We start from the raw sequence: 23,155 nt of genomic DNA on the forward strand, positions 1-23,155 counted from the left end.
TTATTATAGAAAGTCTGTTTTACATGTTCTTACCCCCCAAAATATGTGTAATATGATTTATTACCCTTCTCTCAAGACTGTCCTACTTCGTGGTCAGCTACCTGATTCCTCCCGAGGACACTGCTATTCTCCTGCTTAATGAGCATGAGTTCCGCGACATATGGCTTTACCAAATCTAAGATGGTCACATAATTATAGGATTTTCCTTCTTAGTTTGTTTCAGCCGTGTTCTGTTTGACATTTTAGATTTGCATGCCTTTGGTAACTCAACTGTAGATAAGCCTTGGCAGAAAGTGGAACAGGGTCAACCTCGCTTTCAGAAGATTATTGAAGAAAACAGAAGTCCGGAGTCCAAAAACAAGCTTGTTGATTCCCTGCTGGATTTCCTGAATGACAAACAACAGTAAGTGTTGGTGAGATGACTGACAAACAACAGTAAGTGTTGGTGAGACGACTGACAAACAGCAGTAAGTGTTGGTGAGATGACTGACAAACAACAGTAAGTGTTGGTGAAATGACTGACAAACAACAGTAAGTGTTGGTGAGATGACTGACAAACAACAGTATTTTCCCTTATCCTGACTCATGCTTATTTGCTTGTCTCCTTCCTTTGGCGAACATAAGTGGAACACTTGTATCTCCTATTGAAGCTCCCTTCAATAAAAAACAGACGTAACATCACCACTCACCAAGTGTTATCTGTCTGGCCGTTTTGGTGGGAAAGCGGCGCCACCGTACTCCCATGCTTCACTCTCTCCTTCTTCGCCCTAGTGGACGGTTGGGAGAGCACCTGTGTCTCCAATACGGCACTATATCCTTTGATTAATTAGTTATTACCCTATAAATTACCTTTATAGGGGTCTAGGGTGTATCCTCCAACAATATGGTTTGAAATTTATTTGTATTTTCACTGTTTATTCACGGTTTTTGTACGTGATTGTTCAGTTGTTTACATTTCATGAAAACCTTTTTTCGTTGTAGGTTTAGGTTCGCTGCTGCAAACCCGCATTGACTGTGCCCTAGCTGCACAACAACATGTACTTCCAGCTATCAATGTAATCTTTATCAGCATTTAACAGAAATTCAATTTAACAAATAATTTTTCTCTGTACTTAGACGTACTAGCGACAATCCAGGCGACTTTACAAGTCATGGATAAACCGGCTGAGTCCCTCACGAGCTGTCTACTGCTGTCAGACGACTTACTTCCATCCAGTGACCTGCCGGAGGTGTCCTCGGAGAATGGGCGTGGGATGTTGTCCATGGGCCATTACATTTCTGGTGCCCGAAGGAGTTGGCTTCTACATCGGACAACCCCTCAACGCAGACGTAGAAGAAGAAGCCATCCTCTACGCAGAATGAAGCCTCACACCCCTAAGACGCCTAGCAGCTCTACGGGGACTTCTACGCAGACTACAGGGACCTTTCGGCAGACATCGTCCCGATGGAAGTGAGATGACTTCATGATGAGCTGCTACTGATCATCCCAGGAGATACAGCACGCAGTCCAAGGGCGGCACATAAGCGATCCCTGGACCATATCACTATCAACGCAGAGAGGGCAGCTCTACAATCATCGCAGACGAAGGGAAAGAAGCCATCCTCTACCCAGAGAAGGCTACACACCCCTTAGACGACGACCAACTGTACGGGGACGTCTGCGCAGACTATAAGGACTTTCTTGGCCGAGATTGTCCCGATGACGGAAAGAGGACTCTATGATGAGCCGCCGCTCATCATCCCCGAGATACATCACCGGTAGAAGCGGGCCTCAGCAACGGTAACGTCAGCGCAGTTGTCTACGCAGTCCGAGGTATCTACACTGACGGCAGATGAGCGATCCCTGGGCCATATCGCTACCAACGCAGAGAGGGCAGCTCATCTCTCACCGCAGACATTCAACCCGGGGGACTTCATGCAGCAGTTCCCACAGCAGATCATGGAGATGATGGAGAGGCGCTTCGCACTGGAAAGGGCATCGCATGATCAACAACCAGCCCGCAGAGCGGACCCGGACCTTCGCGAAGGTTCCAACGCAGAGGGAACAGATCTACGCTTCAGGACGTCAACCAGCCTGCACGAAGGACGACATGCTTATCCCCAGATGCCGAATCAGATGATCAGCATTCGCGAATGCACTCGCAAAGGGCATTCCAACGCAGACGATGTTTCGGAGAGGCCCTCCAGCAACGTGACGACCGGGAACAGATCTACGCTTCAGGACGTCAACCAGCCTGCGCGAAAGATGACACGCCTATCCCCAGATGCCAAATCAGATGATCAGCATTCGCAAATGCACTCGCGAAGGGCTTCGGACACAGCCTCAAAGACATCTTCAACATCGCATAGATCGTCGAGGGATTCACCGAGGTATTCGCGAACCAAAAGACGCTCATCTCCGAGCAAGTCTCCACGCAGGTCGCCTTACAGACGCAGTTCACCGGGCTCCTCTCCACGCCGATCTCCGCGCAGGTCTCCACGAAGGTCTCCAGGCAGGTCTTCATGCACCCCAACGAAGGACGATCAACGATCTCACAACAGTGGACCTGATACAGACGTCACCCTCACCCAGGAAGAGAATGCGGCGCTCAACTCTACAGGACGTCAAAGAGCCTGCGCGAAGGTCTACATCGCAGAGATGTCGCAGTACTTAGAACGCTACATGCCGTCAACGAGCCTGAGCGAAGGCATTCGCGAAGGCATTCGCGCAGGCCATCTACAACGCAGAGACGTCGCAGTACTTAGATTCTCAACAGAACGCTACATGCTGTCAGCAACCTGCGCGCAGGACGGGACCGTCAACAGATGATGAGCCTAATAAAGGACCTTCACGCTGACTACCTACATCAAGGGCATCAACAACGCCTCGCAGATTATCACGGGAATCCCCACTTAGGAATACATTGCCAGGAAGGCAATCCCGGACTACAAGACGATCACCTACACACAGGGCGCCATACAGACGCATCCACGCAGATCGCTACGCAGATCTCCAATGATATTCAACCAGGACACGATGGTGGACTGGACCTAGCATCACCCTATAAGGGAAAGATCTTCGTCGGCACAAAGACTAAGGAACATGTAATGAAGTTCAAGAGGGGTACTCTTGTCCGAATTCATCACCGGCACGGACCTTCAGACTGAATCCACGACGGGATTCACATAGATTGATATATTTACATCAGAAGACTCATGGCCATATAGAGATCTTCACTTCCGTACAGATCTGCAGATATTCACACTGGCGTGGTTCAGCAGCAGCCTTGCTAAGGCTAGGAAACTACAAAATCGTCAACGACTCCCTGGGTAGAATTTACAACAAAGTTCATCATCAACTCTACAATTACGACGCTTCATTGAGATCGATGTATGCAGTCTACAATAGCAGCACTGAGGACGTGATGATTTCAGCTGATCATCTGTATAAAAGGGCGACAACATTATCTTCAGGGCTGAAGTAACAGTCACAGCAGCCAGGAAAACAGCCTACCTACATCGGTATTACGCGGCGAAATATTTCGCGCGTTTACCATTCAACCCTCGATACACGTGGTCACTCGTATGACTCCGGAAGGCTACGGACAAGACCGAGTGGTGATAAGATATCAACGGCGGCACTAGATTCTACAAGGACCTTTTTCCTGCTACACCGGTGACGTCACATCGCGGCAAGCCAAAGGAATCAAAATGCTTTATTTTGATTGGACCATGAGAGACAACGCCCTGCACAGAGGTCGGACGTAGTTCACATGTCAGGAAATGGGTTACAAGTGACAACAACCTGTCAACGAAAGAGGAAAGCCTCAATTACCGTCCAGTTAGACGGGACCTACGTGATTTGGCTGCCTTCACGGGGTTAGATACCTTCCCTGTCAACATTGAAGATGATTCATCAGACGAATTGCAGCAACATACGTTGGACGGACTTTGGGTGACGGCAGCCAGACTACTTTATATCGACTTCACAACGATGGCAGTCACAGAGTCGGTCAAGTACTACTCTCTCCGTTATTACTACGAAGTGGCAGAGTCTGTTGGGTCTTCTCACGTCAGCACAGGACATAATACGCAGACGGAGTCTACAACTACGCCTACTACAGGTCTTCGTGAATGTACAACTGTACGATCCGGACCGCTTCGGACTCCCGGACAGACTAAAACCATATCTAATATGGTGGACTCAGAGATCGGATGATCGCAGACGCACCTATTTAGCAGAGCCGGAGTGCAAGACGCATCTCTATGTGGATGCATCTCTCCAAGGTTGTCAGCTGGGATATGGACCATAGAAGAGAAAGATCTGCACATCAACATGCTGGAAATGAAAGCAGTGATAAACGCCATACTCTACTAGACCAGCATTTTGAAGAATGCTCATCTGACGGTAGATACATTCAACTCCACAGTGGCGTTCTACATACACAGAAGGATCAACAAGGTCGGCGAACTTTCTGGACCTCTGCTTTCAACTGGCCAGCATAACAGACAACCTGAACATCCACATAAGAGCATGCCACATTCCAGGAGCCAAGAATGTGATAGCAGATGCACTATCCCGTCCAACGCAGCCATCCTCAACAGAATGGATGCTACATCCAGAGATCTTCAAGCAGATCATGCCAGAAATGTGAGCACCACTAATAGACCTCTTCGCCACAAGGGTCAACTGATAACATTCGTCTCACCAATACCAGATCCATGAGCATGGGCATCTGACGCTCTAAGCATCTCCTGGCAAGGACTAAACGCTTACCCGTTTCCACCACCAGCTCTAATACCGAGGGTGTTGCAGAAAATCAGTCAGACGAAGGACCTACAACTGATTTTGGTCGCGCCTTACTGGCCAGCGAGAATATGATTCCCTATTCTCATACAAGAACTAGGACTGCCTCAACTGCAACTACCAGAGTGGACGAATCTACTAGTACATCCTCACACAAAGCAGGCACACGGCAACCAGAGGTGTTCCGGCTACACGTGTGGACTGTATCAAGGCATGCTTGAACAAGAGAGGATATTCCGCCAGGGCAGCGAAAGCAGTCACACTAGCTTTACGCAAGTCTACACGCATCTTGTACAACAACAATTGGCGACGCTTCGAGACATACGCGTTGAGGACCGGCTTCACAGCCATAAAAGTGACACATCCTCAAGTGGCGGACTACTTTTGTCACCTAGACAAACGAAGCGGTTAAAAGGGTCAACACTCTGAACATACCTAGCGGCATTGAGCTCAGTTATCGCCATGAGGACGAGTGCAACTGACGAAAGTACCAGAGTTACTGGCCTTACTACGCTCTTATAAATTGGAGGACCAACAACAGAGATTTAAAGCTCCGGCGTGGGACCTCAACGTAGTTCTACGACATCTCACCAGTGACATCTACGAACCATTAGAGAGGACATCCTTCAAGTTCTTGACGTAGAAGATGCTGTGCCTGATCGCCTTAGCAACAGCAGCAAGGATGTTGGAAATCCATGCTCTGGACTTCGAGAGAACACGATTTGATGAAAATCAAAACATCGTGCATATGGGACTTCATAGCAAGAATCAACTGCCAGGTCATCCAGACAGACAGTTCCACGTCCCAACACTATCATCAGTCCTTGGACCACAGGATACGCAGGACCTATCCTTGTGCCCAGTGAGAGCATTGCAAGTCTACCTACAAGATCCAGGTCCAGGAGACAGAAATTCAAGCGTCTTTTCGTCCCGATATCGACAGCGACACAGACGGAGGTCTTCCGCACTAAGATATCAATCTGGATCAGAACTGTCATACTACGGGCCTACAAAGCAGCAGGACTTGATCCTCCAAGAGCCTCCAACCCACATGAAGTTAGAGCTCTGGCGCCAACACTCGCTCTACATGGGAATTGCTCTATCAGGACGATAATGGAGGGCTGCTTCTGGAAATGGGACATGCTGTTTGCCAACCACTACCTGAGGGACATCGTCACCGAGGACGTCTCTGGCATTCACCATTTCGACCCACTTGTTGTAGCACAACAATTGACAGTCCCACAAAGGTGCTGAGACGGAGTCTCGCCCTTTTATCACATGACTTGCAAAAGCCTACACTCAGGAGAGTTCAGCTTTAGAGTCTATATGCACGTCTAGGACAGACTAGCATAAGTGATATGACCCAGTACTTGTAAGGACATTCTAGTACAGGAAAGGGTCGCTTCTCCACTTGGTGCTCGCATCAAGAGATGGAGTTGCAAAATCCACATAAAATGTTAACAGAAGCAAGGACCAAAAGTTAACAATTGTGGTCCCCCCTTCAGAGAAAGCTGGAAGTGAAGGGTTACAGCAGCAGCAGAGCCTAGCAGTAAAAGAAGTGCTACCAGGAAGTTCCCATAGGGGGGTATGTAAGACGTAAATCACTACATGGAATCCAGAAGTGGCTTGACCCACCACCGAATCCGACGGATTTTACAAGCAAATAAGCATGAGTCAGGATAAGGGAAAATATGTAATTTTCTGAATAAAATTGATATTTTATACTTATCCTGACTCATGAGGTAAGCCCTCCCAACCTCCCTGCTAGACACTTTGGATTTCCCTGTAAATTAAAGTGTCGGGCTCATAATTCGGAGAGAGTGAAGCATGGGAGTACGGTGGCGCCGCTTTCCCGCCAAAACGGCAAGACAGATAACTCTTGGTGAGTGGTGATTTTACGTGTTTTTTATTGAAGGGAGCTTCAATAGGAGATACAAGTGTTCCACTAACGTTCGCAAGAGGAAGGAGACAAGCAAATAAGCATGAGTCAGGATAAGTATAAAATATCAATTTTATTCAGAAAATTACATAAGTGTTGGTGAGATGACTGACAAACAACAGTAAGTGTTGGTGAGATGACTGACAAACAACAGTAAGTGTTGGTGAGATGACTGACAAACAACAGTAAGTAAGTTTAATTGCCACGTGATTAATTCGGTTTAGGTTTCAGATTGCTAGAATGTATGCATGGTGTTCCTTGTTACAGATATACAACAGACAGTGTTCTTGGTGGAACATGTCGAGAGTTGGGCGTTTCCACTGTGATAAAGGATGAGAGATCGGCAAACTGTGTGTGGTCGCCATCAATCATGTATGGGACAAGGTAAGCAAATGGAGGGGTTTGTGGTGAGATCATGATGTACCTGCTGACTATATGCTTGTTTGTGGTTTACATGGCGTGGGGATGTTTCTTTGTGGACTCAACTTTCATCCTTTATGAGTTTGAAACTCTGTAGCAGTTTTGAATAGAGTTAAATAGGGTTGCTGTAAAAACCAGGTGTAAACATGCTAAACAAGAGTTACCGAATATTATTGCATACAATAGAATGTGTTTTTCTGTTGTCAGAACCAACACTGTGATCCTGGTGGATAGCAATGGTCGATGTGATTACATTGAACGATCCTTGGTGACCCCTGTTGATGAAAACGATCCCCATACAACTACAGAAACATTTTCTTTCAACATTGACATGACCTCCACATAACTGTTTGTTACAAAGCAGTCATCACTGTTAAGTCTGTTATCTTTCGTATGAATATTAAGCTGATCTGAGTTATCTCCCTTTAACCAGAATATTATTAAGGGAAATGTCGAATCCCAGATTGTGTTTTGGCGTCTGTTAGCACCGTGTCCTTCCTCTTGGATTCACCCAGTGGTAAACATCAGAGACCAGCATCATTTCAGACTTTCTCTCACATTCAGCCTGCACTCTGTGATATATATGCAATATTGTTTACGTGATATTAAACCAAGCTTGATCACTTCCGTTGGTGAAAGCGTGTTTGTGTTGTTTGTGTTGGTTTATGTGTAGTAGAGAGGAGAACATGGTTAGAAGCTTTACTGTGAATGTACTCGTAGGGAACTAGGACCACCATGTGTTGTGTGTGTGCTGTAGCCAGTGGTCAGTAGGAAGTCTGTGGACTCGGAGGGAACTAGGACCACCAAGTGTCATGTGTATGCTGCAGCCAGTGCTCAGTAAGAAGTCTGTGGACTCGGAGGGAACTAGGACCACCATGTGTTGTGTGTATGCTGCAGCCAGTCCTCTGTAGGAAGTCTGTGGACTCGGAGGGAACTAGGACCACCATGTGTTGTGTGTGTGCTGTAGCCAGTGGTCAGTAGGAAGTCTGTGGACTCGGAGGGAACTAGGACCACTAAGTGTCGTATATATGCTGTAGCCAGTGGTCAGTAGGAAGTCTGTGGACTCAGAGGGAACTAGGACCACCAAGTGTCATGTGTATGCTGCAGCTAGTGCTCAGTAAGAAGTCTGTGGACTCGGAGGGAACTAGGACCACCATGTGTTGTGTGTATGCTGCAGCCAGTCCTCTGTAGGAAGTCTGTGGACTCGGAGGGAACTAGGACCACCATGTGTTGTGTTTGTGCTGTAGCCAGTGGTCAGTAGGAAGTCTGTGGACTCGGAGGGAACTAGGACCACTAAGTGACCAGTGTATATGCTATATGCCTGTAGCCAGTGGTCAGTAGGAAGTCTGTGGACTCAGAGGGAACTAGGACCACCATGTGTTAGGAAGTGTTGAACTGCATGTGTGTGTGCCAGTGCTGTAGCCAGTGGTCAGTAGGAAGTCTGTGGACTCGAGGAGGGAACCACCACCATGTGTTGTGTGTGTGCTGTAGCCAGTGGTCAGGAGGAAGTCTGTGGACTCGGAGGGAACTAGGACCCACCAAGTGTCGTGTGTATGCTGCAGCCAGTCCTCCTCAGTAGGAAGTCTGTGACTCGTAGGGAACTAGGACCACCAAGTGTCGTGTGTATGCTGTAGCCAGTGCTCTGTAGGAAGTCTGTCGACTCGGAGGGAACTAGGACCACCAAGTGTCGTGTGTATACTGTAGCCAGTTGTCTATAGGAAGTCTGTGGACTCGGAGGGAACTAGGACCACCATGTGTTGTGTGTGTGCTGTAGCCAGTGGTCAGTAGGAAGTCTGTGGACTCGGAGGGAACTAGGACCACCAAGTGTCGTGTGTATGCTGCAGCCAGTCCTCTGTAGGAAGTCTGTGGACTCGGAGGGAACTAGGACCACCATGTCTGATGTGTGCCAAGTGATCCGTGAAGATCTGGGTTATGTTTGGTCTTCAGCAACCGATGCTGACTTAGTTGATGCATGTCATTGTATCCAAATTGATCAATAGATCAATGCTCATGATATTAATCACTGGATTGTCTGGTTCAGATTCAATTATTTAGAGACTACAGGTATTTACTTGAACATTGTGGCATGAAACAATAGTCAAGCAGTGCTCGGTATGAGCCCGGTGAAGTCAGGTCTGGTCTGAGGGAACGAGGACAACACAGTCTGATGGAAGTGTTTGAGGCACACTTCTGTCCATATTTGTATTATTTGTATTATGGTTTGGTTTTATTTCTTTACCACCTGAATTTTTCCAATATATCACTTTCAATTCACTAAAATAAAACATGTTTGCCTGAATCCTTGGTTCATTGATACCCAGATATTAGGAACCTTGATGCTGATTGGCTACTTTAAAAATAAACCTCACGTGAAGGTGTATCCAGATCCTCACAGAGAGGTATCTCTCATTAGAGTGAAAGATTGGATAGAGACTCTGAATTTGTTCCAGATTACTCGGGAAAACAGACCCTTAGGGTTTAAAACAGAAATAATTATGTATAATGGATGTTAAGGCAAGAAGTTGCCAGAGTTGCGACAGATACGCAAATTTCTTTTGTCCTGGGTTCCAATCCCTGCTTTCCTCAAATACATTTCTAGGTCTGTCAGCATGGTACCTATGGTCATAAAAATAATAATCATAAGTCATCTTCTATAGCGCACAGTCTCCAAACACCAAGTGATTGCTCGCAGCGCTTAATCAGAATCTGATTCTTATTACCCGGGATAACCCAGGCTGCCTGTTAGGCGCTAGAAGGTTAAAGTCACATGACTTTATCCCACCGGGTACCCATTTTCTACTGGGTGAACAGAGGCAATTTGAACAAACTCACTTGCCTAAGGTCAGACCACATGCATCACATGTGCTTCGTTGTGGGGCAGGACTGAAGTCCTAGAAACTCTCAGGAGTCAGGCTGCCAAACACGGTCACCCATCCAAGGATTGTCCGAGCTCGAGGTTGGTTAACTTCAACTGATTCGTGACCTGAGCTGTGTGCACAGGACCACCCGCCACCACATGGGTTTCACCGAAGCAGTGAGCCTCACCTGCACCACTTGAGGATGTCTTGTTTCAAGTAGCAGTATGTATGCAAACTCACATGTGTTCCAGTGGTGTCAGTCACTGGATTGTCTGGTCTAGACTTGATTATTTACAGACCATCATCACATAGCTTGACTATTGGTAACTGCAGCGTAAACATTAACATATACTTCTGTCCTCAGCAAATTGTTTGTTGTTTAAGGCCACACTCAGCAATATTACAGCTAATAGGATTGCGGTCTTCATGAATGATGTGGTCTCTCCAGCCCAGAGTACCTAGCAACAGTGTGTGACTGATCTTCATGAATGATACAGTCTCTCCAACCCAGAGTACTCAGCAGCAGTGTGTGACTGATCTTCATGAATGATACGGCCTTTCCAACCCAGAGTACCTGGCAGCAGTGTGTGACTGATCTTCATGAATGATACGGCCTCTCCAACCCAGAGTACCTGGCAGCAGTGTGTGACCGATCTTCATGAATGATAAGGTCTCTCCAACCCAGAGTACCTGGCAGCAGCGCGTGACTGATCTTCATGAATGATACGGCCTCTCCAACCCAGAGTACCTGGCAGCAGTGTGTGACTGATCTTCATGAATGATACGGTCTCTCCAACCCAGAGTACCTGGCAGCAGTGGGTGACTGATCTTCATGAATGATACGGTCTCTCCAACCCAGAGTACCCGGCAGCAGCAGTGTGTGACTGATCTTCATGAATGATATGGTCTCTCCAACCCAGAGTTCCCGGCAGCAGTGTGTGACTGATCTTAATGAATGATATGGTCTCTCCAACCCAGAGTTCCCGGCAGCAGTGTGTGACTGATCTTCATGAATGATATGGTCTCTCGAACCCAGAGTACCTGGCAGCAGTGTGTGACTGATCTTCATGAATGATACGGCCTCTCCAACCCAGAGTACCCGGCAGCAGTGTGTGACTGACCTTCATGAATGATACGGTCTCTCCAACCCAGAGTACCCGGCAGCAGTGTGTGACTGATCTTCATGAATGATAAGGTCTCTCCAGCCCAGAGTACCCAGCAGCAGCAGTGTGTGACTGATTTTCATGAATGATCAGGTCTCTCCAACCCAGAGTACCTTGCAGCAGCAGTGTGTGACTGATCTTCATGAATGATATGGTCTCTCCAATCCAGAGTACCTGGCATCAGCGTGTGACTGATCTTCATGAATGATACAGTCTCTCCAACCCAGAGTACCCGGCAGCAGTCTGTGACTGATCTTCATGAATGATACGGCCTCTCCAACCCAGAGTACCCGGCAGCAGTGTGTGACTGACCTTCATGAATGATATGGTCTCTCCAACCCAGAGTACCCGGCAGCAGTGTGTGACTGATCTTCATGAATGATACGGCCTCTCCAACCCAGATTACCCGTCAGCAGCGTGTGACTGATCTTCATGAATGATATGGTCTCTCCAATCCAGATTACCTGGCATCAGTGTGTGACTGATCTTCATGAATGATACGGTCTCTCCAGCCCAGAGTACCCCGCAGCAGCAGTGTGTGACTGATCTTCATGAATGATACGGTCTCTCCAGCCCAGAGTACCTGCCAGCAGTGTGTGACTGATCTTCATGAATGATACAGTCTCTCGAACCCAGAGTACCCGGCAGCAGTGTGTGACTGATCTTCATGAATGATATGGTCTCTCCAGCCCAGAGTAGCCAGCAGCAGCAGTGTGTGACTGATCTTCATGAATGATAAGGTCTCTCCAACCCAGAGTACCTGGCAGCAGTGTCTGACTGATCTTCATGAATGATACGGCCTCTCCAACCCAGAGTACCCGGCGGCAGCAGTGTGTGACTGATCTTCATGAATGATATGGTCTCTCCAACCCAGAGTACCTTGCAGCAGCAGTGTGTGACTGATCTTCATGAATGATATGGTCTCTCCAATCCAGAGTACCTGGCATCAGTGTGTGACTGATCTTCATGAATGATACAGTCTCTCCAGCCCAGAGTACCTGGCAGCAGTGTGTGACTGATCTTCATGAATGTTACGGCCTCTCCAACCCAGAGTACCCGGGAGCAGCGTGTGACTGATCTTCATGAATGATATGGTCTCTCCAATCCAGATTACCTGGCATCAGTGTGTGACTGATCTTCATGAATGATACGGTCTCTCCAGCCCAGAGTACCCCGCAGCAGCAGTGTGTGACTGATCTTCATGAATGATACGGCCTCTCCAACCCAGAGTACCTGGCAACAGTGTGTGACTGATCTTCATGAATGATACGGCCTCTCCAACCCAGAGTACCTGGCAGCAGTGTGTGACCGATCTTCATGAATGATAAGGTCTCGAACCCAGAGTACCTGGCAGCAGTGTGTGACTGATCTTCATGAATGATATGGCCTCTCCAGCCCAGAGTACCTGGCAACAGTGTGTGACTGATCTTCATGAATGATACAGTCTCTCCAACCCAGAGTACTCAGCAGCAGTGTGTGACTGATCTTCATGAATGATAATGGCCTCTCCAACCCCGAAAGTACCTGGCAGCAGTGTGTGACTGATCTTCATGAAGGATACGGTCTCTCCAACCCAGAGTACCTGGCAGCAGTGTGTGACTGATCTTCATGAATGATACAGTCTTTCCAACCCAGAGTACCTGGCAGCAGTGTGTGACTGACCTTCATGAATGATACGGTCTCTCCAACCCAGAGTACCCGGCAGCAGTGTGTGACTGATCTTCATGAATGATAAGGTCTCTCCAGCCCAGAGTACCCAGCAGCAGCAGTGTGTGACTGATCTTCATGAATGATCAGGTCTCTCCAACCCAGAGTACCTTGCAGCAGCAGTGTGTGACTGATCTTCATGAATGATATGGTCTCTCCAATCCAGAGTACCTGGCATCAGCGTGTGACTGATCTTCATGAATGATACAGTCTCTCCAACCCAGAGTACCTGGCAGCAGAGTGTGACTGATCTTCATGAATGTTACGGCCTCTCCAACCCAGAGTACCCGGCAGCAGTGTGTGACTGATCTTCATGAATGATATGGTCTCTCCAATCCAGAGTACCTGGCATCAGTGTGTGACTGATCTTCATGAATGATACGGCCTCTCCAACCCAGAGTACCCGGCAGCAGTGTGTGACTGATCTTCATGAATGATATGGTCTCTCCAATCCAGAGTACCTGGCATCAGCGTGTGACTGATCTTCATGAATGATACAGTCTCTCCAACCCAGAGTACCTGGCAGCAGAGTGTGACTGATCTTCATGAATGTTACGGCCTCTCCAACCCAGAGTACCCGGCAGCAGTGTGTGACTGATCTTCATGAATGATATGGTCTCTCCAATCCAGAGTACCTGGCATCAGTGTGTGACTGATCTTCATGAATGATACGGCCTCTCCAACCCAGAGTACCCGGCAGCAGCGTGTGACTGATCTTCATGAATGATATGGTCTCTCCAATCCAGATTACCTGGCATCAGTGTGTGACTGATCTTCATGAATGATACGGTCTCTCCAGCCCAGAGTACCCCGCAGCAGCAGTGTGTGACTGATCTTCATGAATGATACGGACTCTCCAACCCAGAGTACCTGGCAACAGTGTGTGACTGATCTTCATGAATGATACGGCCTCCAACCCAGAGTACCTGGCAGCAGTGTGTGACCGATCTTCATGAATGATAAGGTCTCGAACCCAGAGTACCTGGCAGCAGTGTGTGACTGATCTTCATGAATGATACGGCCTCTCCAGCCCAGAGTACCTGGCAACAGTGTGTGACTGATCTTCATGAATGATACAGTCTCTCCAACCCAGAGTACTCAGCAGCAGTGTGTGACTGATCTTCATGAATGATACAGTCTCTCCAACCCCGAGTACCCGGCAGCAGTGTGTGACTGATCTTCATGAAGGATACGGTCTCTCCAACCCAGAGTACCTGGCAGCAGTGTGTGACTGATCTTCATGAATGATACAGTCTTTCCAACCCAGAGTACCTGGCAGCAGTGTGTGACTGACCTTCATGAATGATACGGTCTCTCCAACCCAGAGTACCCGGCAGCAGTGTGTGACTGATCTTCATGAATGATAAGGTCTCTCCAGCCCAGAGTACCCAGCAGGAGCAGTTGGTGACTGATCTTCATGAATGATCAGGTCTCTCCAATCCAGAGTACCTGGCATCAGCGTGTGACTGATCTTCATGAATGATACAGTCTCTCCAACCCAGAGTACCTGGCAGCAGAGTGTGACTGATCTTCATGAATGTTACGGCCTCTCCAACCCAGAGTACCTGGCAGCAGTGTGTGACCGATCTTCATGAATGATAAGGTCTCTCGAACCCAGAGTACCTGGCATCAGTGTGTGACTGATCTTCATGAATGTTACGGCCTCTCCAACCCAGAGTACCCGGCAGCAGTGTGTGACTGATCTTCATGAATGATACGGCCTCTCCAGCCCAGAGTACCTGGCAACAGTGTGTGACTGATCTTCATGAATGATACAGTCTCTCCAACCCAGAGTACTCAGCAGCAGTGTGTGACTGATCTTCATGAATGATACGACCTCTCCAACCCCGAGTACCTGGCAGCAGTGTGTGACTGATCTTCATGAAGGATACGGTCTCTCCAACCCAGAGTACCTGGCAGCAGTGTGTGACTGATCTTCATGAATGATACAGTCTTTCCAACCCAGAGTACCTGGCAGCAGTGTGTGACTGACCTTCATGAATGATACGGTCTCTCCAACCCAGAGTACCCGGCAGCAGTGTGTGACTGATCTTCATGAATGATAAGGTCTCTCCAGCCCAGAGTACCCAGCAGCAGCAGTTGGTGACTGATCTTCATGAATGATCAGTCTCTCAACCCAGAGTACCTTGCAGCAGCAGTGTGTGACTGATCTTCATGAATGATATGGTCTCTCCAATCCAGAGTACCTGGGCGGCGTGTGACTGATCTTCATGAATGATACAGTCTCTCCAACCCAGAGTACCTGGCAGCAGAGTGTGACTGATCTTCATGAATGTTACGGCCTCTCCAACCCAGAGTACCCGGCAGCAGTGTGTGACTGATCTTCATGAATGATACGGCCTCTCCAACCCAGAGTACCCGGCAGCAGCGTGTGACTGATCTTCATGAATGATATGGTCTCTCCAATCCAGATTACCTGGCATCAGTGTGTGACTGATCTTCATGAAAGATACGGTCTCTCCAGCCCAGAGTACCCGGCAGCAGCGTGTGACTGATCTTCATGAATGATATGGTCTCTCAATCCAGATTACCTGGCATCAGTGTGTGACTGATCTTCATGAATGATACGGTCTCCAGCCCAGAGTACCCCGCAGCAGCAGTGTGTGACTGATCTTCATGAATGATACGGCCTCTCCAACCCAGAGTACCTGGCAACAGTGTGTGACTGATCTTCATGAATGATACGGCCTCTCAACCCAGAGTACCTGGCAGCAGTGTGTGACCGATCTTCATGAATGATAAGGGTCTCGAACCCAGAGTACCTGGCAGCAGTGTGTGACTGATCTTCATGAATGATACGGCCTCTCCAGCCCAGAGTACCTGGCAACAGTGTGTGACTGATCTTCATGAATGATACAGTCTCTCCAACCCAGAGTACTCAGCAGCAGTGTGTGACTGATCTTCATGAATGATACAGTCTCTCCAACCCCGAGTACCTGGCAGCAGTGTGTGACTGATCTTCATGAAGGATACGGTCTCTCCAACCCAGAGTACCTGGCAGCAGTGTGTGACTGATCTTCATGAATGATACGGTCTTTCCAACCCAGAGTACCTGGCAGCAGTGTGTGACTGACCTTCATGAATGATACGGTCTCTCCAACCCAGAGTACCCGGCAGCAGTGTGTGACTGATCTTCATGAATGATAAGGTCTCTCCAGCCCAGAGTACCCAGCAGCAGCAGTGTGTGACTGATCTTCATGAATGATCAGGTCTCTCCAACCCAGAGTACCTTGCAGCAGCAGTGTGTGACTGATCTTCATGAATGATATGGTCTCTCCAATCCAGAGTACCTGGCATCAGTGTGTGACTGATCTTCATGAATGATACGGTCTCTCCAACCCAGAGTACCCGGCAGCAGCGTGTGACTGATCTTCATGAATGATATGGTCTCTCCAATCCAGATTACCTGGCATCAGTGTGTGACTGATCTTCATGAATGATACGGTCTCTCCAGCCCAGAGTACCCCGCAGCAGCAGTGTGTGACTGATCTTCATGAATGATACGGCCTCTCCAACCCAGAGTACCTGGCAGCAGTGTGTGACTGATCTTCATGAATGATACGGCCTCTCCAACCCAGAGTACCTGGCAGCAGTGTGTGACCGATCTTCATGAATGATAAGGTCTCTCGAACCCAGAGTACCTGGCAGCAGTGTGTGACTGATCTTCATGAATGATACGGCCTCTCCAGCCCAGAGTACCTGGCAACAGTGTGTGACTGATCTTCATGAATGATACAGTCTCTCCAACCCAGAGTACTCAGCAGCAGTGTGTGACTGATCTTCATGAATGATACAGTCTCTCCAACCCCGAGTACCTGGCAGCAGTGTGTGACTGATCTTCTTGAAGGATACGGTCTCTCCAACCCAGAGTACCTGGCAGCAGTGTGTGACTGATCTTCATGAATGATACAGTCTTTCCAACCCAGAGTACCTGGCAGCAGTGTGTGACTGACCTTCATGAATGATACGGTCTCTCCAACCCAGAGTACCTGGCAGCAGTGTGTGACTGATCTTCATGAATGATAAGGTCTCTCCAGCCCAGAGTACCCAGCAGCAGCAGTGTGTGACTGATCTTCATGAATGATCAGGTCTCTCCAACCCAGAGTACCTTGCAGCAGAAGTGTGTGACTGATCTTCATGAATGATATGGTCTCTCCAATCCAGAGTACCTGGCATCAGCGTGTGACTGATCTTCATGAATGATACAGTCTCTCCAACCCAGAGTACCTGGCAGCAGAGTGTGACTGATCTTCATGAATGTTACGGCCTCTCCAACCCAGAGTACCCGGCAGCAGTGTGTGACTGATCTTCATGAATGATATGGTCTCTCCAATCCAGAGTACCTGGCATCAGTGTGTGACTGATCTTCATGAATGATACGGCCTCTCCAACCCAGAGTACCCGGCAGCAGCGTGTGACTGATCTTCATGAATGATATGGTCTCTCCAATCCAGATTACCTGGCATCAGTGTGTGACTGATCTTCATGAATGATACAGTCTCTCCAACCCAGAGTACTCAGCAGCAGTGTGTGACTGATCTTCATGAATGATACGGCCTTTCCAACCCAGAGTACCTGGCAGCAGTGTGTGACTGATCTTCATGAATGATACAGTCTCTCCAACCCAGAGTACCTGGCAGCAGTGTGTGACTGACCTTCATGAATGATACGGTCTCTCCAACCCAGAGTACCCGGCAGCAGTGTGTGACTGATCTTCATGAATGATAAGGTGTCTCCAGCCCAGAGTACCCAGCAGCAGCAGTGTGTGACTGATCTTCATGAATGATATGGTCTCTCCAACCCAGAGTACCCGGCAGCAGTGTGTGACTGATCTTCATGAATGATACGGCCTCTCCAACCCAGAGTACCCGGCAGCAGCGTGTGACTGATCTTCATGAATGATATGGTCTCTCCAATCCAGATTACCTGGCATCAGTGTGTGACTGATCTTCATGAATGATACGGTCTCTCCAGCCCAGAGTACCCCGCAGCAGCAGTGTGTGACTGATCTTCATGAATGATACGGCCTCTCCAACCCAGAGTACCCGGCAACAGTGTGTGACTGATCTTCATGAATGATACGGCCTCTCCAACCCAGAGTACCTGGCAGCAGTGTGTGACTGATCTTCATGAATGATACAGTCTCTCCAACCCAGAGTACCTGGCAGCAGTGTGTGACTGACCTTCATGAATGATACGGTCTCTCCAACCCAGAGTACCCGGCAGCAGTGTGTGACTGATCTTCATGAATGATAAGGTCTCTCCAGCCCAGAGTACCCAGCAGCAGCAGTGTGTGACTGATCTTAATGAATGATATGGTCTCTCCAATCCAGATTACCTGGCATCAGTGTGTGACTGATCTTCATGAATGATACGGTCTCTCCAGCCCAGAGTACCCCGCAGCAGCAGTGTGTGACTGATCTTCATGAATGATACGGCCTCTCCAACCCAGAGAACCTGGCAACAGTGTGTGACTGATCTTCATGAATGATACGGCCTCTCCAACCCAGAGTACCTGGCAGCAGTGTGTGACCGATCTTCATGAATGATAAGGTCTCTCGAACCCAGAGTACCTGGCAGCAGTGTGTGACTGATCTTCATGAATGATACGGCCTCTCCAACCCAGAGTACCCGGCAGCAGCGTGTGACTGATCTTCATGAATGATATGGTCTCTCCAATCCAGATTACCTGGCATCAGTGTGTGACTGATCTTCATGAATGATACGGTCTCTCCAGCCCAGAGTACCCCGCAGCAGCAGTGTGTGACTGATCTTCATGAATGATACGGCCTCTCCAACCCAGAGTACCTGGCAACAGTGTGTGACTGATCTTCATGAATGATACGGCCTCTCCAACCCAGAGTACCTGGCAGCAGTGTGTGACCGATCTTCATGAATGATAAGGTCTCTCGAACCCAGAGTACCTGGCAGCAGTGTGTGACTGATCTTCATGAATGATACGGCCTCTCCAGCCCAGAGTACCTGGCAACAGTGTGTGACTGATCTTCATGAATGATAAGGTCTCTCGAACCCAGAGTACCTGGCAGCAGTGTGTGACTGATCTTCATGAATGATACGGCCTCTCCAGCCCAGAGTACCTGGCAACAGTGTGTGACTGATCTTCATGAATGATACAGTCTCTCCAACCCAGAGTACTCAGCAGCAGTGTGTGACTGATCTTCATGAATGATACGGCCTTTCCAACCCAGAGTACCTGGCAGCAGTGTGTGACTGATCTTCGTGAAGGATACGACGGTCTCTCCAACCCAGAGTACCCGGCAGCAGTGTGTGACTGATCTTCATGAATGATACAGTCTCTCCAACCCAGAGTACCTGGCAGCAGTGTGTGACTGACCTTCATGAATGATACGGTCTCTCCAACCCAGAGTACCCGGCAGCAGTGTGTGACTGATCTTCATGAATGATAAGGTCTCTCCAACCCAGAGTACCTGGCAGCAGTGTGTGACTGATCTTCATGAATGATACGGCCTCTCCAACCAAGAGTACCCGGCGGCAGCAGTGTGTGACTGATCTTCATGAATGATCAGGTCTCTCCAACCCAGAGTACCTTGCAGCAGCAGTGTGTGACCGATCTTCATGAATGATAAGGTCTCTCGAACCCAGAGTACCTGGCAGCAGTGTGTGACTGATCTTCATGAATGATACGGCCTCTCCAGCCCAGAGTACCTGGCAACAGTGTGTGACTGATATTCATGAATGATACAGTCTCTCCAACCCAGAGTACTCAGCAGCAGTGTGTGACTGATCTTCATGAATGATACGGCCTTTCCAACCCAGAGTACCTGGCAGCAGTGTGTGACTGATCTTCATGAATGATACAGTCTCTCCAACCCAGAGTACCTGGCAGCAGTGTGTGACTGACCTTCATGAATGATACGGTCTCTCCAACCCAGAGTACCCGGCAGCAGTTTGTGACTGATCTTCATGAATGATAAGGTCTCTCCAGCCCAGAGTACCCAGCAGCAGCAGTGTGTGACTGATCTTCATGAATGATATGGTCTCTCCAACCCAGAGTACCCGGCAGCAGTGTGTGACTGATCTTCATGAATGATACGGCCTCTCCAACCCAGAGTACCCGGCAGCAGCGTGTGACTGATCTTCATGAATGATATGGTCTCTCCAATCCAGATTACCTGGCATCAGTGTGTGACTGATCTTCATGAATGATACGGTCTCTCCAGCCCAGAGTACCCCGCAGCAGCAGTGTGTGACTGATCTTCATGAATGATACGGCCTCTCCAACCCAGAGTACCCGGCAACAGTGTGTGACTGATCTTCATGAATGATACGGCCTCTCCAACCCAGAGTACCTGGCAGCAGTGTGTGACTGATCTTCATGAATGATACGGTCTCTCCAACCCAGAGTACCTGGCAGCAGTGTGTGACTGACCTTCATGAATGATACGGTCTCTCCAACCCAGAGTACCCGGCAGCAGTGTGTGACTGATCTTCATGAATGATAAGGTCTCTCCAGCCCAGAGTACCCAGCAGCAGCAGTGTGTGACTGATCTTCATGAATGATATGGTCTCTCCAACCCAGAGTACCCGGCAGCAGTGTGTGACTGATCTTCATGAATGATACGGCCTCTCCAACCCAGAGTACCCGGCAGCAGCGTGTGACTGATCTTCATGAATGATATGGTCTCTCCAATCCAGATTACCTGGCATCAGTGTGTGACTGATCTTCATGAATGATACGGTCTCTCCAGCCCAGAGTACCCCGCAGCAGCAGTGTGTGACTGATCTTCATGAATGATACGGCCTCTCCAACCCAGAGAACCTGGCAACAGTGTGTGACTGATCTTCATGAATGATACGGCCTCTCCAACCCAGAGTACCTGGCAGCAGTGTGTGACCGATCTTCATGAATGATAAGGTCTCTCGAACCCAGAGTACCTGGCAGCAGTGTGTGACTGATCTTCATGAATGATACGGCCTCTCCAACCCAGAGTACCCGGCAGCAGCGTGTGACTGATCTTCATGAATGATATGGTCTCTCCAATCCAGATTACCTGGCATCAGTGTGTGACTGATCTTCATGAATGATACGGCCTCTCGAACCCAGAGTACCTGGCAGCAGTGTGTGACTGATCTTCATGAATGATACGGCCTCTCCAGCCCAGAGTACCTGGCAACAGTGTGTGACTGATCTTCATGAATGATAAGGTCTCTCGAACCCAGAGTACCTGGCAGCAGTGTGTGACTGATCTTCATGAATGATACGGCCTCTCCAGCCCAGAGTACCTGGCAACAGTGTGTGACTGATCTTCATGAATGATACAGTCTCTCCAACCCAGAGTACTCAGCAGCAGTGTGTGACTGATCTTCATGAATGATACGGCCTTTCCAACCCAGAGTACCTGGCAGCAGTGTGTGACTGATCTTCGTGAAGGATACGACGGTCTCTCCAACCCAGAGTACCTGGCAGCAGTGTGTGACTGATCTTCATGAATGATACAGTCTCTCCAACCCAGAGTACCTGGCAGCAGTGTGTGACTGATCTTCATGAATGATACGGTCTCTCCAACCCAGAGTACCGGCAGCAGTGTGTGACTGATCTTCATGAATGATACAGTCTCTCCAACCCAGAGTACCTGGCAGCAGTGTGTGACTGATCTTCATGAATGATACGGCCTCTCCAACCCAGAGTACCCGGCGGCAGCAGTGTGTGACTGATCTTCATGAATGATCAGGTCTCTCCAACCCAGAGTACCTTGCAGCAGCAGTGTGTGACTGATCTTCATGAATGATATGGTCTCTCCAATCCAGAGTACCTGGCATCAGCGTGTGACTGATCTTCATGAATGATATGGTCTCTCCAACCCAGAGTACCTGGCAGCAGTGTGTGACTGATCTTCATGAATGATACGGCCTCTCCAACCCAGAGTACCCGGCAGCAGTGTGTGACTGATCTTCATGAATGATATGGTCTCTCCAATCCAGAGTACCTGGCAGCAGTGTGTGACTGATCTTCATGAATGATACAGTCTCTCCAACCCAGAGTACCCAGCAGCAGTCTGTGACTGATCTTCATGAATGATACGGCCTCTCCAACCCAGAGTACCTGGCAGCAGTGTGTGACTGATCTTCATGAATGATATGGTCTCTCCAACCCAGAGTACCCGGCAGCAGCGTGTGACTGATCTTCATGAATGATATGGTCTCTCCAATCCAGATTACCTGGCATCAGTGTGTGACTGATCTTCATGAATGATACGGTCTCTCCAACCCAGAGTACCCCGCAGCAGCAGTGTGTGACTGATCTTCACGAATGATATGGTCTCTCCAACCCAGAGTTCCCGGCATCAGTGTGTGACTGATCTTAATGAATGATATGGTCTCTCCAACCCAGAGTTCCTGGCAGCAGTGTGTGACTGATCTTCATGAATGATATGGTCTCTCGAACCCAGAGTACCTGGCAGCAGTGTGTGACTTATCTTCATGAATGATATGGTCTCCCCAACCCAGAGTACCTGGCAGCAGTGTGTGACTGATCTTCATGAATGATATGGTCTCTCCAACCCAGAGTACCTGGCAGCAGTGTGTGACTGATCTTCATGAATGATACGGCCTCTCCAACCCAGAGTACCCGGCAGCAGTGTGTGACTGATCTTCATGAATGATATGGTCTCTCCAATCCAGAGTACCTGGCATCAGTGTGTGACTGATCTTCATGAATGATACAGTCTCTCCAACCCAGAGTACCCGGCAGCAGTCTGTGACTGATCTTCATGAATGATACGGCCTCTCCAACCCAGAGTACCCGGCAGCAGTGTGTGACTGATCTTCATGAATGATATGGTCTCTCCAACCCAGAGTACCCGGCAGCAGCGTGTGACTGATCTTCATGAATGATATGGTCTCTCCAATCCAGATTACCTGGTATCAGTGTGTGACTGATCTTCATGAATGATACGGTCTCTCCAGCCCAGAGTACCCCGCAGCAGCAGTGTGTGACTGATCTTCATGAATGATATGGTCTCTCCAACCCAGAGTTCCCGGCAGCAGTGTGTGACTGATCTTAATGAATGATATGGTCTCTCCAACCCAGAGCTCCCGGCAGCAGTGTGTGACTGATCTTCATGAATGATATGGTCTCTCGAACCCAGAGTACCTGGCAGCAGTGTGTGACTGATCTTCATGAATGATATGGTCTCCCCAACCCAGAGTACCTGGCAGCAGTGTGTGACTGATCTTCATGAATGATATGGTCTGTCCAACCCAGAGTACCTGGAAGCAG

At 48.7% G+C, this 23,155-nt stretch overlaps 1 protein-coding gene across 3 annotated transcripts in view; it reads left to right on the forward strand.

Moving 5' to 3' along the window:
- The window catches only part of LOC124268606 (transport and Golgi organization 2 homolog), a 125,067-nt gene that overhangs the window by 10,906 nt on the left and 91,006 nt on the right, over window positions 1-23,155 (forward strand). Inside the window, exons 7-9 of one of the 3 annotated variants that reach the window (XM_046703608.1) lie at window positions 247-403; window positions 6,993-7,109; window positions 7,353-7,783. The exons of the other annotated variants lie outside the window; for them this stretch is intronic. Coding sequence (XP_046559564.1) covers window positions 247-403; window positions 6,993-7,109; window positions 7,353-7,491 — 413 coding nt within the window. The 3' untranslated portion in view covers window positions 7,492-7,783. Of the gene's footprint in view, window positions 1-246; window positions 404-6,992; window positions 7,110-7,352; window positions 7,784-23,155 lie in introns of those variants that run through there. 3 annotated transcript variants of the gene reach the window in all.

This window comes from Haliotis rubra, unplaced genomic scaffold, assembly GCF_003918875.1.
Source record: "Haliotis rubra isolate DU_JTF1 unplaced genomic scaffold, ASM391887v1 Scf1395, whole genome shotgun sequence".
NCBI classification, from domain to species: domain Eukaryota; kingdom Metazoa; phylum Mollusca; class Gastropoda; order Lepetellida; family Haliotidae; genus Haliotis; species Haliotis rubra.